Below are 25,709 nucleotides of genomic sequence, written 5' to 3'. Positions count from 1 at the left end.
ATACTACAGTACAGTATAAGGATAAACTATCCACTGAAAACATGAAATTATAGTTGTTCATCTGTAGTATGGTTGGTCCAAACAGCTACACATAAAGTATTTCATATATATTTATTAATTCAGATTATATATTTTATATAAATAAAGACGTCCAGCTGCACACTTTCTTTTTCTTTGAAGTTGAGAGTTTTACGCGTCTTTGTAACTCCCAAATCACTGGAGATGGAGTCGCTGCTTATTGTATTACAGGTGTTGGGACGCCCTTTCAGAAAATAAAAATGGTTGTTTGGAGACATGAGCGGTTCAGTTGGGGGGGGGGGTACATTTATTCTGTTGGAAGCTAGATATAAAAAATTGACCTGGGCACAAAGTTTGAAAAGCAGCCTTATCACCATAGCAACCAATAAAATGATCCTGCTGATTGGACCGTTCCATTGGCTGCGTGACTCGGTCCTTTTCTTTGACTGTAGTGCTTTAATGATGTAGCCCCTAGCACCACGGTGAAATGTACTTCGTAGACTTTATAGAATATGATCCTGGATGAGACCCATCGGACCATCCAGTTATGTTGGAAGGCCATTCTACTTATACAACATACTCTCTGTGAAGAATACTTTGATATATAAGCTATCTGTTCAGTAAAGTAGGACATTATTATTATATGTCATGAAGGGTCAACTCCTGAGAACGTATCCTATAACCAAGGCTTGGTTGACCCTGTATAATGCATTTTTAAAGTAGCATTCAGCCATCATATGCCCACTAATGCATATAATAGTAGAGAAATCGCTTTTAATGTTTGCGATGTCCCCCCACTTGCCCCCCCCCAGCTATTTGCCATGCAGGAGATATGTTGCAATATTTGTGGTCTAACAAGCCTTTTCCTGCCACCGAGGGGCTGCTTCAAGTAGCCACTCAGTGGCATGAAACATCTGGACAGAGAGGGCTCCATAAGTTTTTCCATAAGGTAAGTAGTCTGTTTTATAGGCTTAATGAATGCATATGGAAGTACAAAGCGCATTCATATACATTCATTGTTAAGGAGTGCACTGGCGTGCCCCATGCAGCCTCACTAAACAAAAATGCATATATGGACTACATTGATATGCATTCTTCAGTTGAAATGGATAAATAAAAAGGAAAGTTGCCTTTAGGAGAAGCTGCAGTGCACCAGCCCTTATGTTTTGCCATTTGTGTACAAGTTTTGAAATCGATGGAAGAACTTTCTGCTCATGCACCTGGGGGGGTCTTGTTGAACTTTTTCCTGTTTGAGTAGTATTTTATATTATGTATTAACATCAATTCATAGATATTCATTCCCAGGGTTATGGAATTTTTATTTAGTACAAATTATGTTGCCAGGGTTTTAGTTCCTGTTGCTCCCATCCGTCTCTACCTATTGTAGTTATTTTGTGTTTGTATTTTTCTAATATTCCATTATTACAGGATCATAAGATGGCTTAAGAAAGTTTGAAAAAATGTGCACATGTTTTTGGGGGCTTAGTACCGGAAACTTCTAAATAACCCAAAGCGTGTATGTGATCTCTGACATCGCATCTCTTAGGATTTCAGTTGTGTCTCACATAGCTTGGTTGGCACCTGTTGAAACATACTAGTACAGAAAGGGAAGAAGGTCCTGTTCTTGCTAGTTTACTACCTACTAGGAGGTTGTGGGAGAGTTTAGACAGAAGGTGAGAGACTGCTTAGATGAGGATGATTTCATTGTAGAGAGTCATGTGGAGAAGTTGGTGGCCTGGAGATCTCCAAGGTGGGAGAAAAGATGGTTTCTTTCAGAATGCAGGTTTTGGGTATAAGGATGATAGATTGTATGCTTCTCTGAACTTGTGGGTTTTAGAGCGAAAGTTAGAATAAGTAGGGGAAGAGTTTAACAAATCGATGGAGGGCATTCCAGAAGACAGGTACCAGTTTATGTTGGGGTTAGGTGGTGGGGTTGGTGTTAAAGGGACATGGGTATGGGTGTAGTAATGATCAACTCACACCTGTTGGCTAAGTTGTGTTCTGATCATTCACAGAGTTTAACCAATAGCGCTGACCCAAAAGCACTTGCCAGCATGTCATTTACCAGGTCAGTGCTACATTGTTTATTTTTAAAGCCTCTGCAATGCTGGTTGCTCCAATGGCAAGGGATCGCCAACATTGCGCACTATATGGTCATCCGTTGCATTTGTGAATGAAGCAAGTACCGGTAGATACACGGATGTGATCGGGGTCATCTAAATGTCACACAACTGATCTGTCAGAGTGATCATGCTGAAACTGTTTAAACTGTTTAAATTTTAAATGAGATATGGGGCTGGCCTATCATGGTCATTTTGCTATACGTCTATTTCTTACATGACACTCAAAGGGTTAAATCATCATATAATAAAATAATTACAACTAAAACCCTTGGGAACTGGTTTTTAATGTTATCTCTTATTTATACAGCGCCAACAATTTACGCAGATTTTTGATGCCGTTTGTTGTAAGATCCAGATTTTATTTTCAAAATGAGCTACATTACTGGTAGTTCATATCATTATACCTAGGCATACACATGAACTCCGGTTTTTGTAGTTTCCGTTATATTATCCTTATGTTAGTCCTATAACCGTATTAATCCGAGAGAAGATGATAACTTCACTTAAACTTTTGGGTCTCTTCATCAGGAAGAACTATTCTCCATCTACTAATTAAATCAACGTATTCTAGGATGTCACAGATTTGCTCTCGCAAGAGGCATATTTGATATAAGTTGGCTGTGGTTAGTAAGGAGTTCGCTGAAAGGTTGTTGTGATTTGGTATTATTCATAAATTTACTGATCAGCTTCTCCTTACACCCTAGCAATACCATTTCAATTGGTGGTCTAATCAAGGGCTTTTTAACTCCCGTGTAACAGAAAGCACATTATCCTTGCTGCAGTGGCAGATGACCTTGTAAGAGAAGCATTCTCCAGAGATATGGAAGAGGTGCTGGTCTCCAGCAGAAAAGCATTTCAGCAGCTGTGATCACTCCCAGCAGGATTTGATGAGCTTTCATAATACTGCTTATTGGTCCTGGGACACGTTTTTAATGTTCCGTGCGAGTAGAAATGTTGCCTTTATAGTGCACCAATAATTATAGCTACATTACATCTCTTTATGTTTTACAGAATAAATTATTCATTGATAAGTCTAGTTCAATATTTTGGGCAGTCTGTGGAAAGGCACTGATACCGCAAGTTAATGTGGCATAACTATATGTGTAAATGGAGTTTCCAGTCTTTATATGTATTTCTGTTTTACAAGTAATATTGCCACTTTACTATTAGAACTGAACTAGTGTAGTAAGTTAGGATTTGTTGTATGTCACTCGAGGCAATGCATGGTTCATCTGAAGCACTGTAGGACTAAGAGTGATGAGACTTCTTGGTTTGTACTCTTCTTAGATGTGTGTTAATTTGTAACGTCTCCAGTTTCAAGATATGTCCAGCTAAAGAATTCTGGAATGGGCTGCGCATCTCTCTAGCAAGTTTCTCTAAATATGAGCTATAGAAATCATTAATAGTCCTAGCTTAGTCCAGAAGCTGGACTTTGACAAGTGAGGTCATTATCTTTTCTCTGTTCAGCTTCTGTTACTACATCACCATATTTGTGTCAGTGAACCTGAATCCAATGACGAAGTAAACATTTTTATTATTGATTTCAACTTATTTACCGTGTAGCCCATGTAATGATTCCTCCAGCCCTACTTCCCCCACTTAACCAATGAATGGAGTCCATTCTGCATGGACCCCGGTGTATTTTACTACATATTGGTACATACATGTCCTGTGGGCTGTATGGGTTAGCGTACTTAAGTATGCCGAAGGAAAGCGGAAAATTAGACTGAATGGACTGAAGTGTACAGTAAAAGATATAGGGCCTGCTTGAAGATATTTTGTCCCCTCATGGATCTTCCAGTTTAGATATTTGACTCGATATTCTCCTTGTTGATTAGTAGGCCGTGGCTGTTGTCCATGGTGTTTGGTGTTACACATGGGTTTGGAGGCTTTTAATTCTCAAACTCTGCTACGTTCCCCATCACTGACAGCATTTGAACCTGTCATTTAGGGATTCAGAGAGGGAGTATAATGGTCCCTTTAATCCACACCTCTTCCCTCTCATTGTTTGTCTTGCATGGGGCTGCGTTTTGGTACAATGTTTAATTTCTAGTGAGATGGATTTGGCTGTGAATGTATTGCGTTGCTGGTATTTTACTGTTTACGCCGTTAATGATAACCAAAATGCTCTTGTCTCTGTAGACGCTGGGTAAATGGGAGTCACCTCTGGTGTCCAGATGATTTGCGGTGATTTTGCCTAATAGCTCCAGCACCAGCTGCAATGAGCGGAGGAGGGGAGCAGCCGGATATCCTCAGCGTAGGAATCCTGGTAAAGGAAAGATGGAAAGTGGTAAGTCGTTTGTAAACTTCTTTTTTGGTTCTTTTTTTATTTTAATACTTTTTCTGTAGCAGGCATTGTATAAATAATTGTTTAATTGTGCACAGAAGTAGATTGAAGCTGCATGCGGATACCAGTACAGCTTGCAGCACATTTGAATATTATATCTCCTGCTTGATATTATAGCACCCCGTGGCTGTGTTTAGCTGTGCGTGAGTATTGGGCTGGAACAATAGACCTGAATCGGTCGGGATTCGGTGACACATGAAATAAAGTGTCATTAGCCATTTCAGTTCTTTTGCCATACCTTAGTCGTTTGCGAAAGGCCCATCTAGTCCACAGTTTCATTGAGTGAAGGAATTGAGCTTGCTTGTGTGGTTTCTAAGTAGAGTTTTTGTGTGGACCCAGACCCTAGAAATGGAGGGGGGGTATCTATTGATTTATCTTACAAAGGTCAAACCATTAAGAGTCTGGTTTCCAAGTATCCCTTGAGGATAACATTGGTTGAGATGTGTTTTTGGAATCTCTAGAGAATATTTAGCAGATGGGACATGTTTTTATTCTTTCTGATTATTAACCATTAGCATTATATATTGTATATATTTCTCAGTTCAAAAATGCCATATATTGGAGAACCAACAAAACTATAGCAGATGTGTGATTTTAGCCTGTACAGAATGTTAAGAGATATTTTTTTCAAATATGATCCTATTCTTTGGTTGTCTATTTTACTTTACCGAGAGGGTGGTAGATAAATAGGACAGCCTCCTAGAAGAAGTGGTTGGCCTAAAGCTATCCTGGATCTAAGACAAGATTAAGATCTGAGTGTGATCACTGTATGGTTCTTATCTGCCATCAAATTCTGTGTTTCTATGTATTTGTCTACGTCATCCCATTAATTGGTCTGACTGTGTGTGTTCCTGGCGTTTCATGTTCAAAGTAGTAAAACATTAATTTATTGTCCTGTGCTATAATTGCATGTTTCATCAAAGATCTTCCAGCACTAATCCCATGCGTTTGAACTTTAAGGATCTAAGCTTTCTGTCCAGGTGCCTATTAATATTTTTGTTGCTGGGTGCTTGTTCCTGCAGCATGCTTATTTCCATAATGGCAAATACTAGAAATTTGCATTATGCTTGCAGCGTGTCCTATATTTTTGTATGAAGTCAGATTGTATTTGCCAACCGAAAGCTATTATGTGACAACGTTTTTAAAATACAAAGTTTTTATACTGTAATGTAACACTGATGCACATACGTAGGAATTTCCCAGGGTCGGCTAGCTGGAGCTCTCCCTTTTCTGAGTGAGGGGGCTGTGAAGGGATAGGTGCCCCAGACAACCTCTAGAGCAGCGGTTCTCAACCTCTGGGTCGCGACCCCTTTGGGGGTCAAACGACCCTTTCACAGGGAGTTCGCCTAAGACCATCGGGGGGGGGGGGGGGGGGACACGACACATATTTCACAATATATAATTACATAATTTTATGATTGGGGGTTCCCACAACATGAGGAACTGTATTAAAGGGTCGCGGCATTAGGAAGGTTGGGTACCACTGATCTAGAGGGAGTGAACTGGATTGAAAGGAAGAAAAAGGGGGCAAGGAGTGGGCAGGTAATGGATGTAGACAAATCCTGCTCCCCTCTCTGTAGAAAAAAAAAAAAAAGGCTGGAGACTTGGGGGAGTGGGTCAGAATTTCACCTTGAAATTCCCGGTCAATCCCAGAGTATTCTTAGATATGCTGATGAGATCTGGGTGTTTCAATTGTTGCAAAGTGGAGGTTGATATTGTAGGTACTTACTTATGCCTGGACCGCCAACTACAGATCTCCATAGGCAGATCTTCTAAAGCAGCTGTTGATGAAGGTCTGGACTTTCTTGTTTTGGTTGTCCTCTAGGTTTCAGCTCCATAAAGTAGGACTGATTTCACGTTGGAGTTGAACAGTGGAATACTTATTGCAAAGACAGCTCTCTGGAGTTCCAGATGTTCTTGAGCTGTAGGAAGGTCCTCTTTGCCTTGGCATCTACATCAGTGCCACCCAGCTGGTCTATGATGCTGGTTCTCTGTCACGCTGTCTGGTGATACCCATGTTGTGGATGCACTTGTGAGGAAATGGCCAATGACCTGGTTGTAGAACGTACACAGGTCTGCAGATCTCTCTCCATTCTCAATTATCTTTCCCAGCGCATGGGTCCCCAAAACTTGTTCATATTGCCATTGTTGGTGGTCGTGTGATGTTTTGGTTACATTCCAAACTCGGATATCACACTGAGATTTTTATTTGTGGTCATTCATATCCTACTAAAGTCTTGATGTCCATTTCGCCATAGAGTTTAATTAGTCAGAGGGTCCCTTTGGATAGTTGAGACAGAGAAATTCCATTGTATACTACAAGGTAGTATGATAAGAGCTTAGAGGTATGGTTGTTTTCTAGTAGACTGGGCCTAGATAAGAATTGTAAGCTACAGAAAACACTCTAGAGCTGTTACAATCAGTTCGCAAAATAAATACAATACTTGTAATTGTAGTATTAATGAAAAGTAACAATGTATTATAGAGCTCCCCTTGGATTCCAGTAACACACACAAAGATTTCCATGGCAGGCTTCCATTATTCTTCACTCTTCCTAGCATCATAACAGCCATAATTTATTCTTTTAAGGACAATCAACAGATTCCTTGTTATGTCAAACTAGGTCTCAACACAGTTTTGAGTTTTCCTAATTAAAGAATTGCTTGGAATATTTTCATATGTTTCTCTATATCTAAATGTGTCCTTATTTTTGGAAATTGTAAATCATAACATATTGTCCTCCTGAAATTGTTAAGACTGCGCTAAGGACATAATACAACATCAGTGTCACTCTGGTTGTTGCTCTGTGTAATTTGCAAATAGAATTGAAAAACTGTCCAATAATTGGGAAACATACAGTCATTCTATTACATTTATTCCTAATTTGTATTGTATAGAGTATAGATAATAAAAGATACAATAATTTTGCACCCTAACTTTGTAATCAACCCCAAATTATCAAAAGTTTCAAATTTAGTGGAAATACTATTGCAGTCTTATGCACCACCATGTAGTATTTGTTCCACAACTATATTTTAAATTGGCCTGTATACTGTATGCCCTGCTCTCTATTAAAGGCTATACTCTTATGTTCAGGTCTAATTGATTTACGGTAAATTTGCAATTAAACCCCATGAATGGAAACCTGGAGTCATATATATGACACACTATTACTTTTTTTTGTGCTACCCTGCAGTATGTGGGTTACATAAACTCCCAAAAGGGAATCAATTACGTGATAAGGGAATTGATTTTTTTCCGCGAGCAAATATGTCTTACCTACTCCGGATCATCAGTTTATACGAGGTGGTCAGCCGCATGTGAAAAACCTTATGAATAAACACAACAAGCAAGCAAGCAAACAATTGAAAAGTACAAGAATACAATACAAGATAAAAGCAAAGGAGGGCTATCATGTTAAAATAGCCAACGTTGTATAAAAGCTTTCTATTTTATTTTATTTTGTATAGTTTGTATCTCATTAGGAGACCATTGTGGTCTCGCTGTGAACACTAGAATAGTATGTCTGTCTGTTAATTTGTTTCTCAATGTACAACTACATCAAATTCATGCTTTGTATTTGTTTCAAATTAAAATACTGATGATTTCCCATCTACTGGCAGCTAAGGAAAATTGGCGGTGGTGGCTTTGGAGAAATCTACGATGCGATGGATTTGATAACAAGAGAGAATGTAGCACTGAAAGTGGAATCTGCCCAGCAGCCAAAGCAGGTGCTAAAGATGGAGGTTGCTGTCCTGAAGAAGGTTCAAGGTAAATTTTGAGTCTGTTAATAAACGCTCACCTTGTGTTTCTTTAGGCAGGTTAGATTTTAGTCCTAAAAGCATTAAAATAGAAGAATTCAGAGAAACTTTCACTGGCAAAGGTGGTAGTAGAATGATGTCCAGCCAAGGACTGCAGCCATGAGTGGAGAGTATCTGGAAAGAAACTGTTCTCCCTGTTTGTGTAAATAATATATGGCCCTTAGTAGTAATGCTCTCCTTCTTATGAAGGTTTAAGTAAACTGCGCCATGTGTCTCCATTAAAGTCAGGAAGCTGGTGGATTACCACATCAGAAGTGGAGAACGTTTTAAAAGGCCTACCTAGTCACGGGAGAGAATGTGCTCGTATCCGTGGATTTGTGCTCCAAATACCCGGTGCTCCTGGTTGACTTACGTCAGTTTGGAAGTGACTGCCCCATTATGTTCCTCCAGGTCTACATAAGAACATTGGCTACATAAAATAGTAATGTTGATGTTTTCCTGTTAGATATAGAGAACACAATGTTTTTCTAGTGCTAATTTTGTACTGTTATGAATTATTCTAATTAGGTGTCTGCATTTAAGAATCTTTATGTGTGCTATTTGGGGAAAAAGGAAAGCTGTGAGTTGTTAGAGACTGCACTCTTATGCTGGTCATTACATTTTTATAGCTGTATTTTGTGGAAAAAGGCTTTCATTTAAAGTATAAACTGAGATCCTGCTTTGTAGCCCTCTCATTATATACAATTTCATTTTTGTCTGTGCTGGTGATCTATTTTAAGCTAATGACTGTTCTTCAAGGTCATATTGTCTTCTGCTGGCTTTTAAGTCCTGCTTCTTGCATATTATTGATCGGGTTATGTGTACTGGTATCCAATGTACCATGTGCGAAGATGATCTTCTGTTCGGTTTCTATTAGGTCCTGTCCCGTATTATGATTGGGAAACCAAACGGTTAAAAAAAATCTTTGGCAATCTAAATGAATTTGTGGAAAGGAAACTTGGCTGTTTGTTTCTTGGAAATTTAGACAAATAATAATTTTGTTTTCTGATCGTTATCCATCTGTAATAAGTTTATTTTAAAAGGGGGAAAAAGCAGATTCATATTAGACATTGGGTCATGTTAACCAGGTTAATTCCTGATCAATAAAGACAAATTGTAGATCTGTGAATCTCGGCACCCTTTTGGAAATTATTGAGACATTTGTTTTAGTCTTAATGGAAAACTGATGGAGTGATCCAACAACAGCGTTGGATTAGCCAAACCAGCACATTGCCTCTGTCAATACATAACTGTGTACATGTGGCAATCGGCAATCTTAACCTGTTATATGCGCTTTCATGATTATTTAGCCACAAAGTTATTTTTTCTTATAATATCCTTCCTCATTGGCAGCCCTTTGTAAGGCTGGGAGGTGGAGGGAGAAAACAGGACAGGCAATTACTTGATAATATTGATTTTATGCCATTATGTTTCCCATCGAAGAACAATGAGCAAAAATACCGTAATAATAAGTGGGGCATCACACAGCAATTTGCACCCACAGAGACAAGGATGATGAGGGCTCAGTTGAAATGAGTTTAGATCTTGCCACAAGTAGCCACCATTTGGTTGCCACACTAAAGCAAGTTACTCCATAGAATCTATGTGATGCTAATAAATGGTTTATATTTGAGGAGTCTTGAGGTCAGCTAATTAAACCTGGCCCGGGCATGCCCAAACACAATGTAAGGATGAGGCTTTTAACCCTTTTGCTGCAATACATACACCGTATATGAGCCTTTAAGGGGTTACTGTCTTCAATTTCTTTGATTTGATGAGTAGCGTGCAATGCTTTAAAACTGCCATCTATTTCATACCCCTCAGTATGTATGAGTAGTCCAAATGACGGTCCAAAGACACTGTAGGTTGCTTGTTCCTTAAATTCAACTACTAGCGCACATACGCGCATGCATACATTTGTGTTCAAAAATGCACACAGAATCGTAATGAGATTGCAGCACTGTTGACGCTCCCCTGGCAGCGCCGTTTATCTGTGCCGACACTGAAGAAAAAATATTATATATGTACATATAAAGATGCATGAACTGATTTGATCAGTTATCGGTTTTATTTTAGTTAAAATATGTAGCTGTGCAGTTTAACTATTTCGTAACCATTCACTTACAGCAAATACTGAAGGTATAAAACAATGGGGCTGTTAAATTTAGTTAGTATCACTTTATCTTCTAAAAAGTTACAGGATATGCGGCTGCCCAGCTGTACCATTTATTGCATTTTTACAAAAATAAAGGGTAAAAATAAATCAAGAAAAACACATTATAGTTTCAGGTTTCGTATAACCTCTCAACAACAACAAAATCTTCAGCAGTGGAAGTAGACACTATGACATCAGATGATTAATAATTAAAATTATTTTCTTTAGTTCTTGTGTCCCTTTCTTTCTTTTCTCTCTCCCTCCTTTTTCTTCTTCTTTCTGTCCTTCATATCCTTTTCTGCCAACGCAGACTGCAGTAACATGCATCTCGAAAATCAATGCTCCTGGATACCAGCGCACCAGAGCAGTAAAACACAAGATGTATGGGATCTTATTCACGGAACACGGATTGAATTTAAATGATTTCTGTGGCGTGTCCTCTGTGTTCCAAAACTACGTGTTTCTCTCGCGTTTTGTTTCCCTACCTTCTCTCTATCGCTCCCTGGGCTAGTTTTATTTTCTCTTTCTGCATCGCAGAAAGTCTGCTTTCATTTATTACATCTAGCACAGATAAAAATACAGCGCAGAATTACTGCAATCCAAAAAATTCGATTTTTACCGTAGCATTTTGAAGATCTTTGTGGATCTTCCCTGGTGGGTTATAAAAAAAATAAATAAAAAAAAAAAAAATAAAAAATATATATATATATATATATATATATATATATATATATATATATATATATATATATATATATATATATATTTTTATTTATTTTTTTAAAAAGGAGCTTTAATTCTTTGTATGACTAGATGTACAGTATATAGTACATCCCCTGGTTGTATTAAGAACAGCATGTCTAGTATACAAAGAGTGGATACAATGAAAGAAATACTTGATTATTTACATTTCTCTGTAAAAGTTTTTAGAAATAAATTATTTTTCTAAATCTTACATGATCGTTTGGTATGTGCAGAAGGATTTGGGTAAATTTAGGAACTATGTTTGTCAGGAGTCCGTAAAATACACAAGTTTTGGATTATAGATGTAAAAGGTAGAATTTGTGATCTTGTTCCTTCCTTCTAATCCCTACATTTAGTTTGGAAATTTAATAGCTGATTTTCAGTAATTTGGAAGTGGAAGAATGTATTTTATTTCCTAACTCAAGTCGGAGGTATGATTTACATAGACTTTTTTTATTGCTTCATACTGTTGTATATTCTTCTTCTAGGTAAAGACCATTTCTGTCGCTTTATAGGATGTGGGAGGAATGACCGCTTTAATTATGTGGTTATGCAGTTACAGGTGAGTGTTCAAATGTGTCCCTCTTTTTGGCAAGGGCACACTAGACCCATACTAACATATGCACACACAACTCACTTCCAATTGTGAAGTTGTAGCCTGTCCTTAATGCAGCTTGCAGTGCCAACTACCACGCTACTACCACAAGGTCACGCAGCACAATGTGACCCACTTTTTATGGCTTTACTTCTTCTTTGTGTTATCTGGGGATTCATAGATCGCAAGTCATTCCAACAGAAATATATTTCCTACAAATTAGGATGTAGTTTTTGCTGTGAAAAAGTAAAATATTTATGCACCTTTGGAGCAGAATGAAAGACATTTTCCTTGCATCTTATGACCAACCAGATCTTTCGATTGATCTGCTTCTTGTTGTTTGTCCAGGGCCGGAATTTGGCAGACCTGCGGCGCAGCCAATCCAGAGGCACTTTTTCTATGAGTACTACCTTACGGCTTGGCCGTCAAATCCTGGAGTCCATCGAAAGCATTCATTCTGTGGGATTCTTACACAGAGATATCAAACCAGTAAGCGGCATTTTTTTGTTTTAATAATACATGTTTTGGGTCTAAATAATGATGTGGTGTAAATGTGAATCACATTACGCTAGAGGTATATGTTTTTATAAATCATACACATTTTTCATTGCCTCTTCTTAGTCTAACTTTGCAATGGGACGTTTTCCAAGTACGTGTCGGAAGTGCTTTATGCTGGACTTTGGGTTGGCACGGCAGTTTACAAACTCATGCGGGGATGTCCGGCCGGTAAGTAATTGAACTGTAAAAATGAACACATGAAATAATGTAAAATCAAGGGGATCAAGCTTCCATTGAACCACAAAGTAAACTGAGTGGGAGAATTGTATGACTACTGGTAGAGAAGGGATGCAAAGTCATACTTCTGGATATGTTTCATCACAGCTACCAAAACTTAGGGTATATCATTGTCATTGTGTCTTTTTATATATATATAATTAGGGCTGAAACAACTAATCGATAAAATCGATAATAATCGATAATGAAAATTGTTGTCAACTATTTTCATTATCGATTAATCGAATCGATTTTTATCGATTATAAAAATTATAATCCGACCTCAAACAGAGATCGGATTATAACACTAGAATCCAGATCCACCGCAACGCTGCAGGGGACCTGGATTCCCCTCACTGTCGGCCGGTCTCTCACTTCCGTCTCTCTCTCCCTCCCATACACCCCTCTGACTCCCCCCCCCCCCCCATACATCACTCTGCCTCTCTACCCGGCTCCGTTACTGACTTCATAGAAGCCTCAGCGTAAGTGAAGGGCAGTAACGGAGGCTGTCTGTGCGCATCGTTTAGACCCCCACCGGCTGACAGAGGATCATCCTCTCTGTCAGCCGGTGGGGGTCTGCATCGCACAGACAGCCTCCGTTACTCACCTTCACTTACGCTGAGGCTTCTATGAAGCTGCAGTGAAAGTTCCTGTCGGTAACGGAGCCGGGTAGAGAGGCAGAGCGGTGTATGGGAGGGGGGAGGAGTCAGAGGGGTGTATGGCAGCCACCCTCCCACACACCACTCTGGCTCCTCCCCCTCCCATACGGCATATGGGGGAGGGGCAAAGTGGATTATGGGAGGGGGAGGAGGCAGAGTGGAGTATGGGAGGGGGGAGGAGGCAGAGTGATGTATGGTAGGGGGGAGGAGGCAAAGTGATGTATGGGAGGGGGAGGAGGCAGAGTGGTGTATGGGAGGGGGAGGACCCAGAGTGGAGTATGGGAGGGGGCAAAGTGGTATATGGGAGGGGGAGGAGGAAAAGTGATGTATGGGAGGGGGAGGAGCCAGAGTGATGTATGGGAAGGGGAGGAGCCAGAGTGGAGTATGGGAGGGGGAGGAGCCAGAGTGGTGTATGGGTGTGTTATAGTGGTGTATGGGGGGGTATTATGAATTATAAGGCATATCGATATTAGGCATATCAGGGGGGCATAAAACATATCTGGGGGTAAAAGGTATATCAGGGGGCTCAGTTGCATATCACTGGCATATAAGAGGTATAAGGCATATATGGGGACAGACTGGCAAGCTGGGGGTCAGATGTGCATAACCGGGGGCAGTTTGGTAAATAAAAAAAATGTAAACAAGGCTTTTTTCTCATAGTTTTTATTAAATATGAAAAATAGTTAACATATGAATTAATATTTACTAATAACTTTGTATTAAAACCTAGTTTGAGAAACACTGTGTTTGGGTTCTTGTAGCTTTTATTATGTCAGTAAAATAAGAAGGTGAATAGAGAGAGGCCATTGCAATAAAGAGATGAAAGTGTAAATTTGTGCGTTTTTTATTACATTATTTTAAATTGAAATTTTATTTATTTTATCCGATTAATCGAAAAAATAATCGGCCAACTAATCGATTATTAAAATAATCGTTAGTTGCAGCCCTAATATATATATATATATATATATATATATATATATATATATATTAATATGTGTAATAAGGTGTGATGCTCAAGAAAGAACAAGATCTTATACGGCTGTCCTTCATAATAACAAGTCCCGATTCACACACAGCTCCTGGGTATGTTAGCTTGGGGTCTCTTTAATACCGCTATGAAAACAGAGCACACAAGAAATTGTATAATTCACTCTTATACCATCGGGAGAAAAAAGTATTTTTGTAGTAGACTAAGCAATCTAAGATGATAATTGTATCTAAAGCTGATTATTCATTTAATGCAGTTAGTATTGTCCTGAAATATTTCAGAGCTGAGGTTTATGTCTCTAGGCAACCTTAGCCTTATAGCCACGATAATCATATTTCAAACAAGAACTGGGAATTTGATTTGTTACAGAACAGATTTGCATCAGATGCTGGCAGAACCTTAACGAGATTTGCATTCAAGCACCTGGCTCCGGCAGCCAAGACACTAATGACCTCATAATGAGTTTGCTGAGAATTTCTCAGAACGGTGGGGAAATGGAAGGTCTTCATCTGTAATTCCTCCAACCTAAAGGATTTTTCTTTGTTTGCTAATAAGATTCTATGTAATGTCCTTACTGTTGCCCAGTAATTAAGGGGCTGGATTCTCGGAGCCACCTGAAAACTATAAGTTACAGATTCCACAATCAAAGTCATTGACAAAGTTCATTGCCTTGTAAATGGCCCGTATACTTACATATTCCACACCTGTTGAAAATACAGAGCTCTGGAACATCATACAATGATGTTTAGGACAAAGGCGGCCATGGATGTGAGTGGTGGGCAGTTCTATAGGTCTGACAAAATGCCAAAACATAGATTGGTAGGATTGGCATGAAGAATATCTTAAACAGTGAGGTCATCAATCCGTCGGGGTGTGTATGGACGGTAGGTGAAAGGTTATTACCGTATTTGCTTGATTATAAGACGACCCTGATTATAAGACGATCCCCCAAAATCTGAATATTAATTAATGAAAAAAGGAAAAAGCCTGAATAAAAGACGACCCTATAGGAAAAAAGTTTTACCAGTAAATGTTAATTCATGTAAACTATGTGAACAATTGTTTGTTAATAAAAGCTATGATTGAGAAAAATATGTTGTTTTTGATTTTATTTCCTTTTTTTCAACCTCCCCCCCCAGTTATGCACATCTTCCCCCAGGCTTGCCACTCTGCCCCAGAAATACCTTATACCCTCTAAATGTCACTGTGCCCCATGATACGCCTTTTAACCCTCTATATGCCACTGTGCCCCATGATATGCCCTATGTGCCACTCTGCCCCCAGAATTGCCTTATACCCCTATATGCCACTCTGGCATTTAGGGGGGTTAAAAGCCATATTATGGGGCAGAGTGGCCTATAGGGAGGTAAAAGGCATTTCAGGAGGCAGATTGGCGCATAGAGGGTTAAAAGGCATTTCTAGATGCAGAGTGGCATTAAGGGGGTTAAAAGGCATTTCACAGAGCACTCTGCCTCCAGAAATGCCTTATGCCCCCCATTTCACCCTCCCCCTCCCTCCAAACTTACCGGTGCTTCTGAGTCCCCGGTGCTTAGTCCGGGCAGCATGTAGAGCTCTACACGCTTGAGCGGAAGTTGTCTACGTGAATCGCGTAGAGCTCTACGTGCTGCCCGGACTAAGCACCGGTAAGTTGGGGGGGGATAACACAGGAGGATCCAGGTACTCTGCATCTGAGTCCCTGGTGCTTAGTCCGGGCAGCGTGTAGAGCTCTACGCGATTCGCTCCTCCCCCCTCCCATACTCCACTCTGCCTCCTCCCCCCTCCCATACTCCACTCTGCCTCCTCCCCCCTCCCATAATCCACTTTGCCTCCTCCCATACACCACTCTGGCTCCTCCCCCCCTCCCATACTCCACTCTGCCTCCTCCCCCTCCCATACTCCACTCTGCCTCCTCTCCCCTCCCATACTCCACTCTGCCTCCTGTCAGCAACGGAGGTTCACAAGACACCAGTGAGCCGGGTAGAGAGGCAGAGTGGCGTATGGGAGGGGGAGGAGGCAGAGTGGTGTGTGGGAGGGTGGCTCCCATACACCCCTCTGACTCCTCCCCCCTCCCATACACCGCTCTGCCTCTCTACCCGGCTCTGTTACTGACAGGCACTTTCACTGCAGCTTCATAGAAGCCTCAGCGTAAGTGAAGGTAAGTAACGGAGGCTGTCTGTGCGATTCAGACCCCCACCCAGAGGGGTGTATGGGAGGGGGGAGAGAGACGGAAGTGAGAGACCGGCCGGCAGTGAGGGGAATCCAGGTCCCCTGCAGCGTTGCGGGGGATCTGGATTCTAGTATTATAATCTGATCTCTGTTTGAGGTCGGATTATATAAGGAGAGGAGTTTTTCAGAGCATTTGCTCTGAAAAAAACCTCTTTTTAGAATCGATAAAAATCGATTCGATTAATCGATAATGAAAATCGTTGACAACGATTTTCATTATCGATTATTATCGATTTTATCGATTAGTTGTTTCAGCCCTACTTTGCTATAATAGCAGAAATAATTTAACTTGACAGCAGAAAGCATAGTGTGTCTGGGGATTGTACAGATGAACGGCAATTATTTGTATCTAAGATGTTACCAGAAACTGCTGCCGCCCCTTGCATTCAATGCAGATGTTTTCTCCTGTCTGCTGATATCAGCTGCTTTTTAGCTGAGTTATCTATAAGTGAAGAGCCATAGTCTCCGTGTTAATTAGCTCTTCAAACTAATTATGTTTTCAGTTGTGTTATGTGGATTTTAGATGGAAAATAAAATACAACATTTCAGTTATGCTTTATCTACTTTGGACTGCAGGTGGTCTTTTATGTTTGGGTTAATTTTAAACATTGGACAAGCAATTTGCAGTCCGGACCCCCAGACAGTTTTGTAGTTCTAGTTCCCCCTTGAAAGATATGTAAAAACAAATATGTTATGTTCATTATGGAGATGGGTATGGGCAGTACATGTGTATTCACTAACATGATGATGTTAGGGGTGCATCTTTTTGGGGATTGCAAACAAAGGGCATGCTCATTAGTACCATAGCTGAGATATAGCTGAGAAGCCCACAGGTATTTCCATAGGCTGTATTCTTTATCCTAATTATTTTCTAATTATGATGTTATTTTCAGAGTAATTTTTGTACGTGGCTTATTGCTCCCAACACAATCTCTTCCTCTACTGGTGTCATGAGATGCATTTTGCAAAAGCCTTATAATAAGTTTACTATTATAACTGATCAGTTCCTAACAAGAAAATATAATAAATGTGTTCTTTTTTTATTTACTGTACTTATTTTGTGGATTAGAAGTGTTGATGCAACTACGTCCTGACCAGGTGTGAACTTCACGTATATGAATACTTGGAAAAACATAGTATTCCGAGATATAATCTTTAATTATGGGTAAACAGCCTTTTGATCCAAGGAGAAATCTGACTGCCATTTTGGGGTCAAGAAGGATTTTTTTCCCTGCAAAATTGCCTTCTTTTGGATCAACAACAACAAATTAACATATATAGGAAAGGCTGAACTTGATGGACGCATGTCTTTTTTCAGCCTATATAACTATGTCACTATGGACTATTCGCATCTATATGGTCTTCTTCTGCCAATGCTTATTATGTATTTCCTTCTATTAATGTCTAAATCCAGCTTTCACATAGCCATTTTAAATGTGTATAACACTTCTTAGATTTCAAATTGGAGAAATGGTATATCTTTCAAAAAAGTAGCTTCTTCCATGGTCAAGATCATCAGCAAAGCAGAATGAACCCAATAGAGTATGTTCTACGTCACTACTGTCCTAGTCTGTAGCTAATTCATGGCCAAATGGGACTGCGGGACTGCACCGGGAGACCTACTATTGTGCCAGTTCTTTTGTGTTCCATGTGTTATTTTATTTCTATAAGAAAATATTTCCTTTGTATGTCTTGGAATCACTGCATTGATTATATTTATTTTACCTTCTAGCCACGGTCTGTTGCTGGATTTCGTGGAACAGTGCGATACGCCTCAGTCAATGCCCACAGGAACAGGGTGAGAGAGCCAGCAGCTGGGGCATGTAATTCTAGGTTTTAAAATCTGACAGGCTCCTCATTTAATTTGTTTCAATAAATGAGTATCTCTCATTTATTTTTCAAACTGAAAATGTATTAAGATAAAGTTGACCACTCAACCACTCGTGCTTCTACCCTAAGTGCATACTTATTTACTGTATATACTGTATAAGCTTCCACCACAGGGCTGGAATAAACTAACAGAGAGTCACTATAATAGATATCAGGTTAACATGGCTACCCTCAGTAAATGACCCATCATTCTTTCCCCAAAACTAAAGCATTATTCTAGTTCAGGTATCTGTTTTGGAAAGCGGTAAAATATTATACATTTAGGTAACTTAAGGTTGGATTTGTGCTTTACTTCTTTGCCATGAAATTGTGTTATCTGAATCAAGTTATTTACACGAAGTACTTGCACCGGATAAGATTCAGGCACTGACATTATTTGATTTCTTTGTTTTTTTGTTCTGTATGTGCTCAGGAAATGGGTAGACATGATGATCTATGGTCCCTTTTTTACATGCTGGTGGAGTTTGTGATTGGTCAGCTTCCTTGGAGAAAGATAAAGGATAAGGTAATTTATTGTTGTGTGTTCCTTAACATTGTCTGTTTTATCTATTGTTTCAGTGTTGGACTAGAAAATATTCAATGCCCATAATCACAAAAAAAACGAAAAATAAAGTGGTGTGACATTGATACATCTGAGCGTCAAAGATCAGTGGGGATCTAAATAGCCTCTTGGACCACAACACCACTTCTTAAAGACCTACAGAACCACAGTCACAAATTAACCCATATTCACTAAACTTTACTTGGCTATGGGCAAGTTTCAAAAGTGTAGTTGGTTCGTTACCTTGTAATATACAATGTGTTCTTTAAATATGATACACTTTTTAAAAACATTTTTATAGGAACAAGTAGGTTCGATAAAGGAACGGTATGAACATCGCCTTATGCTGAAACATCTTCCACCAGAATTCTCCGTGTTTCTTGAGCATATTATTGCCTTGGATTATTTTACAAAGCCGGATTACCAGGTATGTGAAATTTCATTGGTTTTCCCTATAGTTGCATTGTTATAAAGTGGGGTATGTACAGGCTATGGTGTGTGTATATATATAAACTTTTATTGGATAATAGAGAAGCTAGATGGTGGTTCAGAAGTGTAATAATTATATTTAACATAGATATTAATCTCTACATAGTCTTGGTAAACACATAAAGCATAAAGTGCTAGCCAAAGCATTTATTGTTGCACCATAAGTAACAATGGCCTGACAAGGTTCTGTTTGTACTATGCTAACAATGGACCCTACTCACCAACATGACACAGCTTGCTTAGGTTAGAACCTTACTTTAAAATTAACAGTGCATAGCATTTCAAATAGATTAGAAGCTTGTAAGAGCATGGCTCTATTCTCCTTCTGTACACGTGTTATTGTATGTTGCTGTTGTTTAATGTTATTATACCGTAGGATTGTCCACAAAGATTTGTAGATGTGTTCATCTGGCACACATCTCTGATTTGCTTACTCTTGTAGCTGCATTGAGTATGACTCTGAAATATGATGTCATATCCTTATTCTCCATGCAGCCATTAATGGAAGCCAGGTATGGAGATATGTGCCAGAGAAGCACCACAAACACCTTATTGGGTGTTATATGTTCAGCAGCTTTTTTTGTTTTGTACATGTGCCACTTCAAAAAGTTATTGCTTGTTTTTTGAGAGCCTTCCTCTAAATCCTTCGCTTTCTGTTTGTGTACAGCTCCTACTTTCTGTCTTTGACGACAGCATGAAGACATATGGGATTCTTGACAGTGACCCCTACGACTGGGAGAAGACTGGGATGGACGGCTCTTTGACAACGACAACAACGTCGACTACCCCTCAGCTTCACACTCGTCTGACCCCTGCCGCCATTGGGTATGCACAGAAAACCCTAGTAAAGTGTTAGCTTTATAAGCCAAGGCTTTTCCTTTTAACTTTCTTTCCTTGTGGCAAGTCATAGGGTTTTAGGATTAGTTATTGTGTAATCAGACAGCTAGCGTAAAGCCTTACTAAGCTACATGTTGTGATTTAGGCCCCAGAATGGCAATATTAATGGTAGAATCTATCACATTTGGGAGCTTTTTTATTAAATCGACCTCTTATTAGTTTGTGTTGCTGTTATCCGGTTAACCTATTATGTTCATCTCCCTTATTATGACCCTGAGGCAGAAAGAATATATTCTATGTGAATTCCAATGTAGTGTATAGAATGTAACACTGTTTACATTTAAAGTCAGAAGGTCTTAAAATTGTCACCTTTTCTTACAGAATTGCAAATGCCACGCCAATCCCTGGAGACCTCATGCGTGAAAACACAGATGAAGTATTCCTAGATGAGCAGCTCAGTGATGGGGACAATGGAATCCCAATAATGGTCTCCCCTGAAAAAATCCCAGGGTCTCCAAGTCACCAGCATACTCAGGAGAAGGATGTCTGGGAGGAGATGGACGCCAACAGGAATAGGATCAGAATGGGAATACGCAAGGTACCAGAAAGTCGATATGTAGAGATTCTAGCAGATAACCATGTTACATCTGCTGTATTGTTTACAATCAAGGGGCAAGGCAGGGTTTAGGGTATTTCTTTTTTTCTGCATCACCAGTTGACTGTTGACAAGCCTTAGACTTGTAATATTACCACAAACGTAAAGCTTTTACATGCAGTGTTTAAGTTAATACCTATTATTGGGGCAAACTTACAAAGAAATGTAAAGTTACATATGCTTTTCAGGATTTCAGCGGTCTCTTTGTGAGATAAGGAAGAGACCACCCGGTTCCCAATAGTTTTACATAGCTTTACATATCTTACTGTGTTTTTTTTTTTTTTGTTTGTTTGTTTTTTAAATAATCCAATCCTTTCTTTTAGGCTGCTACGGAGGAAGAACATAGCAATGGTGTTGCAAATGGTGTACAAAATGCCCCAAGCCTGGGTTCTCCTATACGGGTTCGCTCAGAGATAACCCAGCTGGATCGAGATGCCCCTCTTCTGCGGAAGTTACGCACCATTAGGAGTTTTGAGTTGGAGAAGCTTCTGAACTCTAAGCCAGACGCGGACAAGTTTTTAGAGAATTGGTATGAAAATATACTATGAAATATTGAAAATAAATGATAAGAAATGTGTTTCTTAAATGGTTCTTAAATTGGTCATTATTAACAAGAGACCATACACTCTATGTGAAGAAATGCTACAATGTAAAGTATAACAAATCTCATATAAAACCAGAACGTCCTTTTTACACCTATAATACAAGCTGAAATAGAAAAAAACTTTCAATCATTTATAAGAAATAAAGCTACATGATTCGTGGAATACTTTTCCTCCATTTTAGGAAATGTTGAAATATCTCAACAGTATGTGTTTTTCATAAGATATATAAATTGCAGACAGGATATATATAAATTGCAGACAGGATATTTGTACAATAAAGAACTTAACAATTCATGTGACAGAGAGCACCATATAGTATCCAGTTATGTGTTCCACGACACTGGATAGGATAGGATTAATGATAATCTGTTGACAATGGCTCACTAGACCCACAGTCACACTATTGATATGGGGTGGACATTGCTCCTTTAGTATATCAAACCCTGGAATCCTTCACCTTCTACTTTGTAGACATAACGCTCATTGACTATAAATATAAAATATTTTTCATATTAAAATGCTATAGTCCTATAAAGTGTCCTATATCTCTTCTGCCTCATATAGCATGGAGAAAACACAGAAGAACTCACAAGGAAGGAAGGAGGACTTGCAAAAGGCAGCTCTCACTACTGCTGCTGCTGACCATGTGTGGCATTATGATGAGGCATACATCCCAGAAGGTTCCAAACCTGGATCAGTCAGCTCTCCAGAGAATGTGGATGGTGTGGTTAGCAATGGGTTTGTAGCTGTGAATCTTAGCTCCTGCCGGCAGGAGGTGGATTCCAAAGAGTGGGTCATAGTGGATAAAGACCGTGACTTGAAAGATTTTGGGTCAAATGGGAATCAGGGCCAAAAGCTGACTGGAAGTCCTTCAGAAGAAGAACCAGAGGTGCTTCAGGTGATGGATGATTCCCCTCAAGAAGGTCAGGAAAAAATAGGCACATGGGCGGTGAACAACATTAGCAACAAACCTGACACCGGGATTGGACTTAATATAGTGGTTTCTCCAGGTCCATATACTTATAATAAATTGGATCCCATGTCAGGAGCTGCCGGTCAGTTGCTTGCAGTCACACCAACAAGTGCAATGGAAGCCCAAGCGGAAGGAGCACTCACTCTGGTAAGGCAGACAATGATATTTACTTAACTGTGTTCATGTATTTGCAGCTACACAAAAGTATGGGAGGATAGAGGCTACAATTGATGTATGACATTGCAGTAATGTTCTCTGCAATGCTAGCCAATGTGTGAGATTTGGAGTTGGGCCCCAGAAATTAAAACATGCATACCATTAACATAATGGTAGGAAAGCTTAGTTATCTATGTGTAAAATGTTTAAACCAACTGTGTTTTGTAATTATTCCTTTGTCTCCCTGTCGAGAAAAAATCTTCTGTTTTACCCTTTATGCTTGGTCATATATATATTTACCATGCCTTGCAAATCATCACCCCACTTTTGCACATTATATTGTGTTACAATCTAGAATTAGGATTTTTTTCTCATTGATCTACATAAAGATCACGTGTGTGTGTATATGTATATATATATGTTACACTTTAAGTACAAAAGTATTGGGACACCTGACCATTACACCAACAGCGACTTCAATGACATTGCATTCTAAATACATAGACATTAATATGTAGTTGGTCAGGTACTCATGTTGGGTGAGAAGTCCTGCCTCACAATCTCTGTTCTACTTCATCCCAAAGGTGTCCCATGGGGTTGAGGTTAGGGGCTATACCGGCCAGTTCAGTTCTTCCATACCAAACTTATACAAACATGTCTTTATTGACCTTGCTTTGTGTACTGGGTGATTGTCGTGCTTGAATAGAAAAGGGTCTACTCCAAACTATTCCAAAGTTGGAAGCATAGCATTGTCCAAAACGTTTTGGTATGTCCCCTTCAGCACACCAAGAAATAGACTTGAACACCTTTGGGATGAAAGGGAACGGAGATTGTGAGCCAGGCCTCATCTAACATTAGTGCCTGACCTCCGAAATGCTCTCCTGGATGAATGGGCAAAACTTCCCACAGAAAGAACCAATAGTGTGTGTGTGTGTGTGTGTGTGTATATATATATATATATATATATATATATATATATATATATATATATATATATATATATATATATATATATATATATATATATATATATATGCTTGTCTTTTTTTTTATTTTTATTTTTATATCAGTTTATTAGCATCAGTCACAAACCAGAAATAGATAGTGTAACATAGTGATGCAAGATCAACAGTAGAACAACTTCTGTAACGCAAACAGAAACACAGATACAGTATTTACATGTAGGCGGAGTAGGCAGTATACCAATGGCGAAACTGAGACATATAAAACAACCAGCAATAGACCTCAGAAATGTCTACGCGACCGGATAACGCTGTGACCTAGATGCAGTTTTACAATTTGTGTCTTGTTCCCCGGTAAACCGTTCAAGGCGTGGAAGGAGCACCAGTACATGGCCACGCAGTAACAACGTAGGAGACGCAGCAAAGGTGACATAGTATGAGTGATGCTGAGTGGAGTATAGCATATGGAACCCTAGAAGAGGGAACACATAGAGCGCTCCGCGACATAAGGCGATTGCATGCGAAGAGGAGGAGACAAGCCAAGAGGCCATCAGCCGCAAACTACAGGCAGCGGACATGAAACAAGACATAAGGGCAATAGAGACTTCGGGGGGGGGAGGGGGGAGAGAGACTAGAGAGCAAAAGAGGGGAAGAAAAGAAGAATCGGAAAGAAGGAAAGAGAAAGAGAGAAAGAAGAAAGAGAAAAAAAAAAAGGGAAAGAGTACGAGCGAACCGGGCAAGTACCCACCCGGCCGAGGCTAGAGACGAAGCAAGGTCGCAGACGCTCTAGTATCTGTAAAAGCCGCCAACCAAGGATCCCAGATACTCTCAAACTTCGGAAGCTCATCTCTGAGTTTGGCGGTGATGTGCTCCATCGTGAGGAGGTGCCAGATTCGAGCGAGGATTTCACTCTGAGTTGGAGGGGGGCCTTTCCAATGTCGAGCCAGGGCCTGTTTAACGGCAGAGCATATGCGGTGTATGAGGCGCTGGGCAGCGGGCGACAGGGGCAAGTCGGGGGCATCCATGACCAGCAAAGCGATAGCCGGCGAAGGAGCAATCGTCACGCCCAGGGCTGAGGACAGCATATCAAAGCAGGCAGACCAAATTGGGCGCACCACGTCGCAAGTCCACCAGGCGTGAAGGTAAGTACCTCTCTCACCGCAGCCCCTAAAGCAGCTGGCATCACTGTTCCGGAACATACGCGAAATCCGAACTGGCGACATGTACCAGTGTGCAAGAACTTTGAATGCCCTTTCCTTGGTAACTGTATTAACCGTGAGTTTGTGCACATTTGCCGTGGCCACATCCCAGACGTCGTCCGGAAAGGTCTGCTGGAGCTCCTCATGCCATTTTGCGCGGTATGAAGGAGGGTGAGGGAAGGTAATGTCCAGAAAGTGAGAGTAGTGAGTGGAAATGGAACCCTTACACCTCTTGCCAGTAAGGAAGCGCCTCTCGAATAAAGTCAGCGGAGACAGGGTGCCTCCCCTGAGGAGGGAATCGACAAAGTGGCGGATCTGCAGGTAGCGAAAGAGTTCGCCCGGAGGCATGCGACTTGAATCCCTGAGTTCCTGGAACCGCATCATCGCCCCCGCTCTTACCACCGATCCCAATGTACATAAACCGGCGTCTCTCCACCAACGAAAAAGGGATGCATGGTGGCCCTCCGAAAAGAGGGGGTGGTGCAACAGAGGAGTGAGGTGGGAGACAGAGCCACGGAGACGGAGCTTGATGTTCCATACGCGCCACAAGGCAAGGGCCGCCGTAATGGTAGGTAAAACGTCGGTCCGCAGAGGCAAGGGAGGATCCAACCAGAGCACCTGCTGAATCTGTTGGTTGCATATGTAGGTGCGCTCAATGTCTATCCAGGGTAGAGTGTGGGCCGGGAAGGACCAAGCTTCCAGCTGGGAGATGCGAGCCGCCACGCAGTACAGGTACAGATGAGGGACGGCCAAACCCCCCGCCGACTTCTGCTTGTACATCGTAGCCCTATTAATCCTGGCGCGCCGAGGGCTCCAAATGAAATGAAAGATACGGGTTTGGAAAGTGGTGATGTCGGCTTTGCAGATAGGTATCGGGAGCGCTCGGAATAGGTAGAGAACGCGGGGCAGGATGTTCATTTTCACCGCGTATATGCGGCCCAGCCAAGAGATGGGGAAGTGGGACCATTGG

The 25,709-nt window shown here is 40.4% G+C and overlaps 1 protein-coding gene across 1 annotated transcript; it reads left to right on the top strand.

The window, feature by feature from the left end:
• Positions 1-4,362: 4,362 nt before the first annotated feature.
• On the top strand, positions 4,363-23,944 carry LOC149273531 (tau-tubulin kinase 2-like). The gene is made up of 13 exons (XM_089506185.1): positions 4,363-4,431; positions 8,112-8,259; positions 11,676-11,749; positions 12,131-12,271; positions 12,404-12,508; positions 18,165-18,230; positions 18,735-18,827; positions 19,165-19,290; positions 20,020-20,177; positions 20,571-20,787; positions 21,168-21,373; positions 22,014-22,569; positions 23,909-23,944. Exons 1-13 carry the CDS (start codon positions 4,363-4,365, stop codon positions 23,942-23,944), a joined length of 1,995 nt encoding a protein of 664 aa, XP_089362311.1.
• The last annotated feature ends 1,765 nt before the right edge of the window (positions 23,945-25,709 follow it).

Source organism: Sceloporus occidentalis, unplaced genomic scaffold (assembly GCF_023333645.1).
Source record: "Sceloporus occidentalis isolate IW3139 unplaced genomic scaffold, rSceOcc1.0.p SCAF_369, whole genome shotgun sequence".
In the NCBI taxonomy this organism is placed as follows: Eukaryota; Metazoa; Chordata; class Lepidosauria; order Squamata; family Phrynosomatidae; genus Sceloporus; species Sceloporus occidentalis.
This window is presented reverse-complemented; position numbering and strand designations above follow the sequence as displayed.

Coding starts and splice junctions, on each gene's coding strand:
- LOC149273531 (XM_089506185.1), top strand. CDS start 4,363: ATGAGCGGAGGAGGGGAGCAGCCGGATATCCTCAGCGTAGGAATCCTG. Junction 12,509..18,164: donor CATGCGGGGATGTCCGGCCG/GTAAGTAATTGA, acceptor TTTACCTTCTAG/CCACGGTCTGTTGCTGGATT. Junction 20,178..20,570: donor CTGACCCCTGCCGCCATTGG/GTATGCACAGAA, acceptor CTTTTCTTACAG/AATTGCAAATGCCACGCCAA.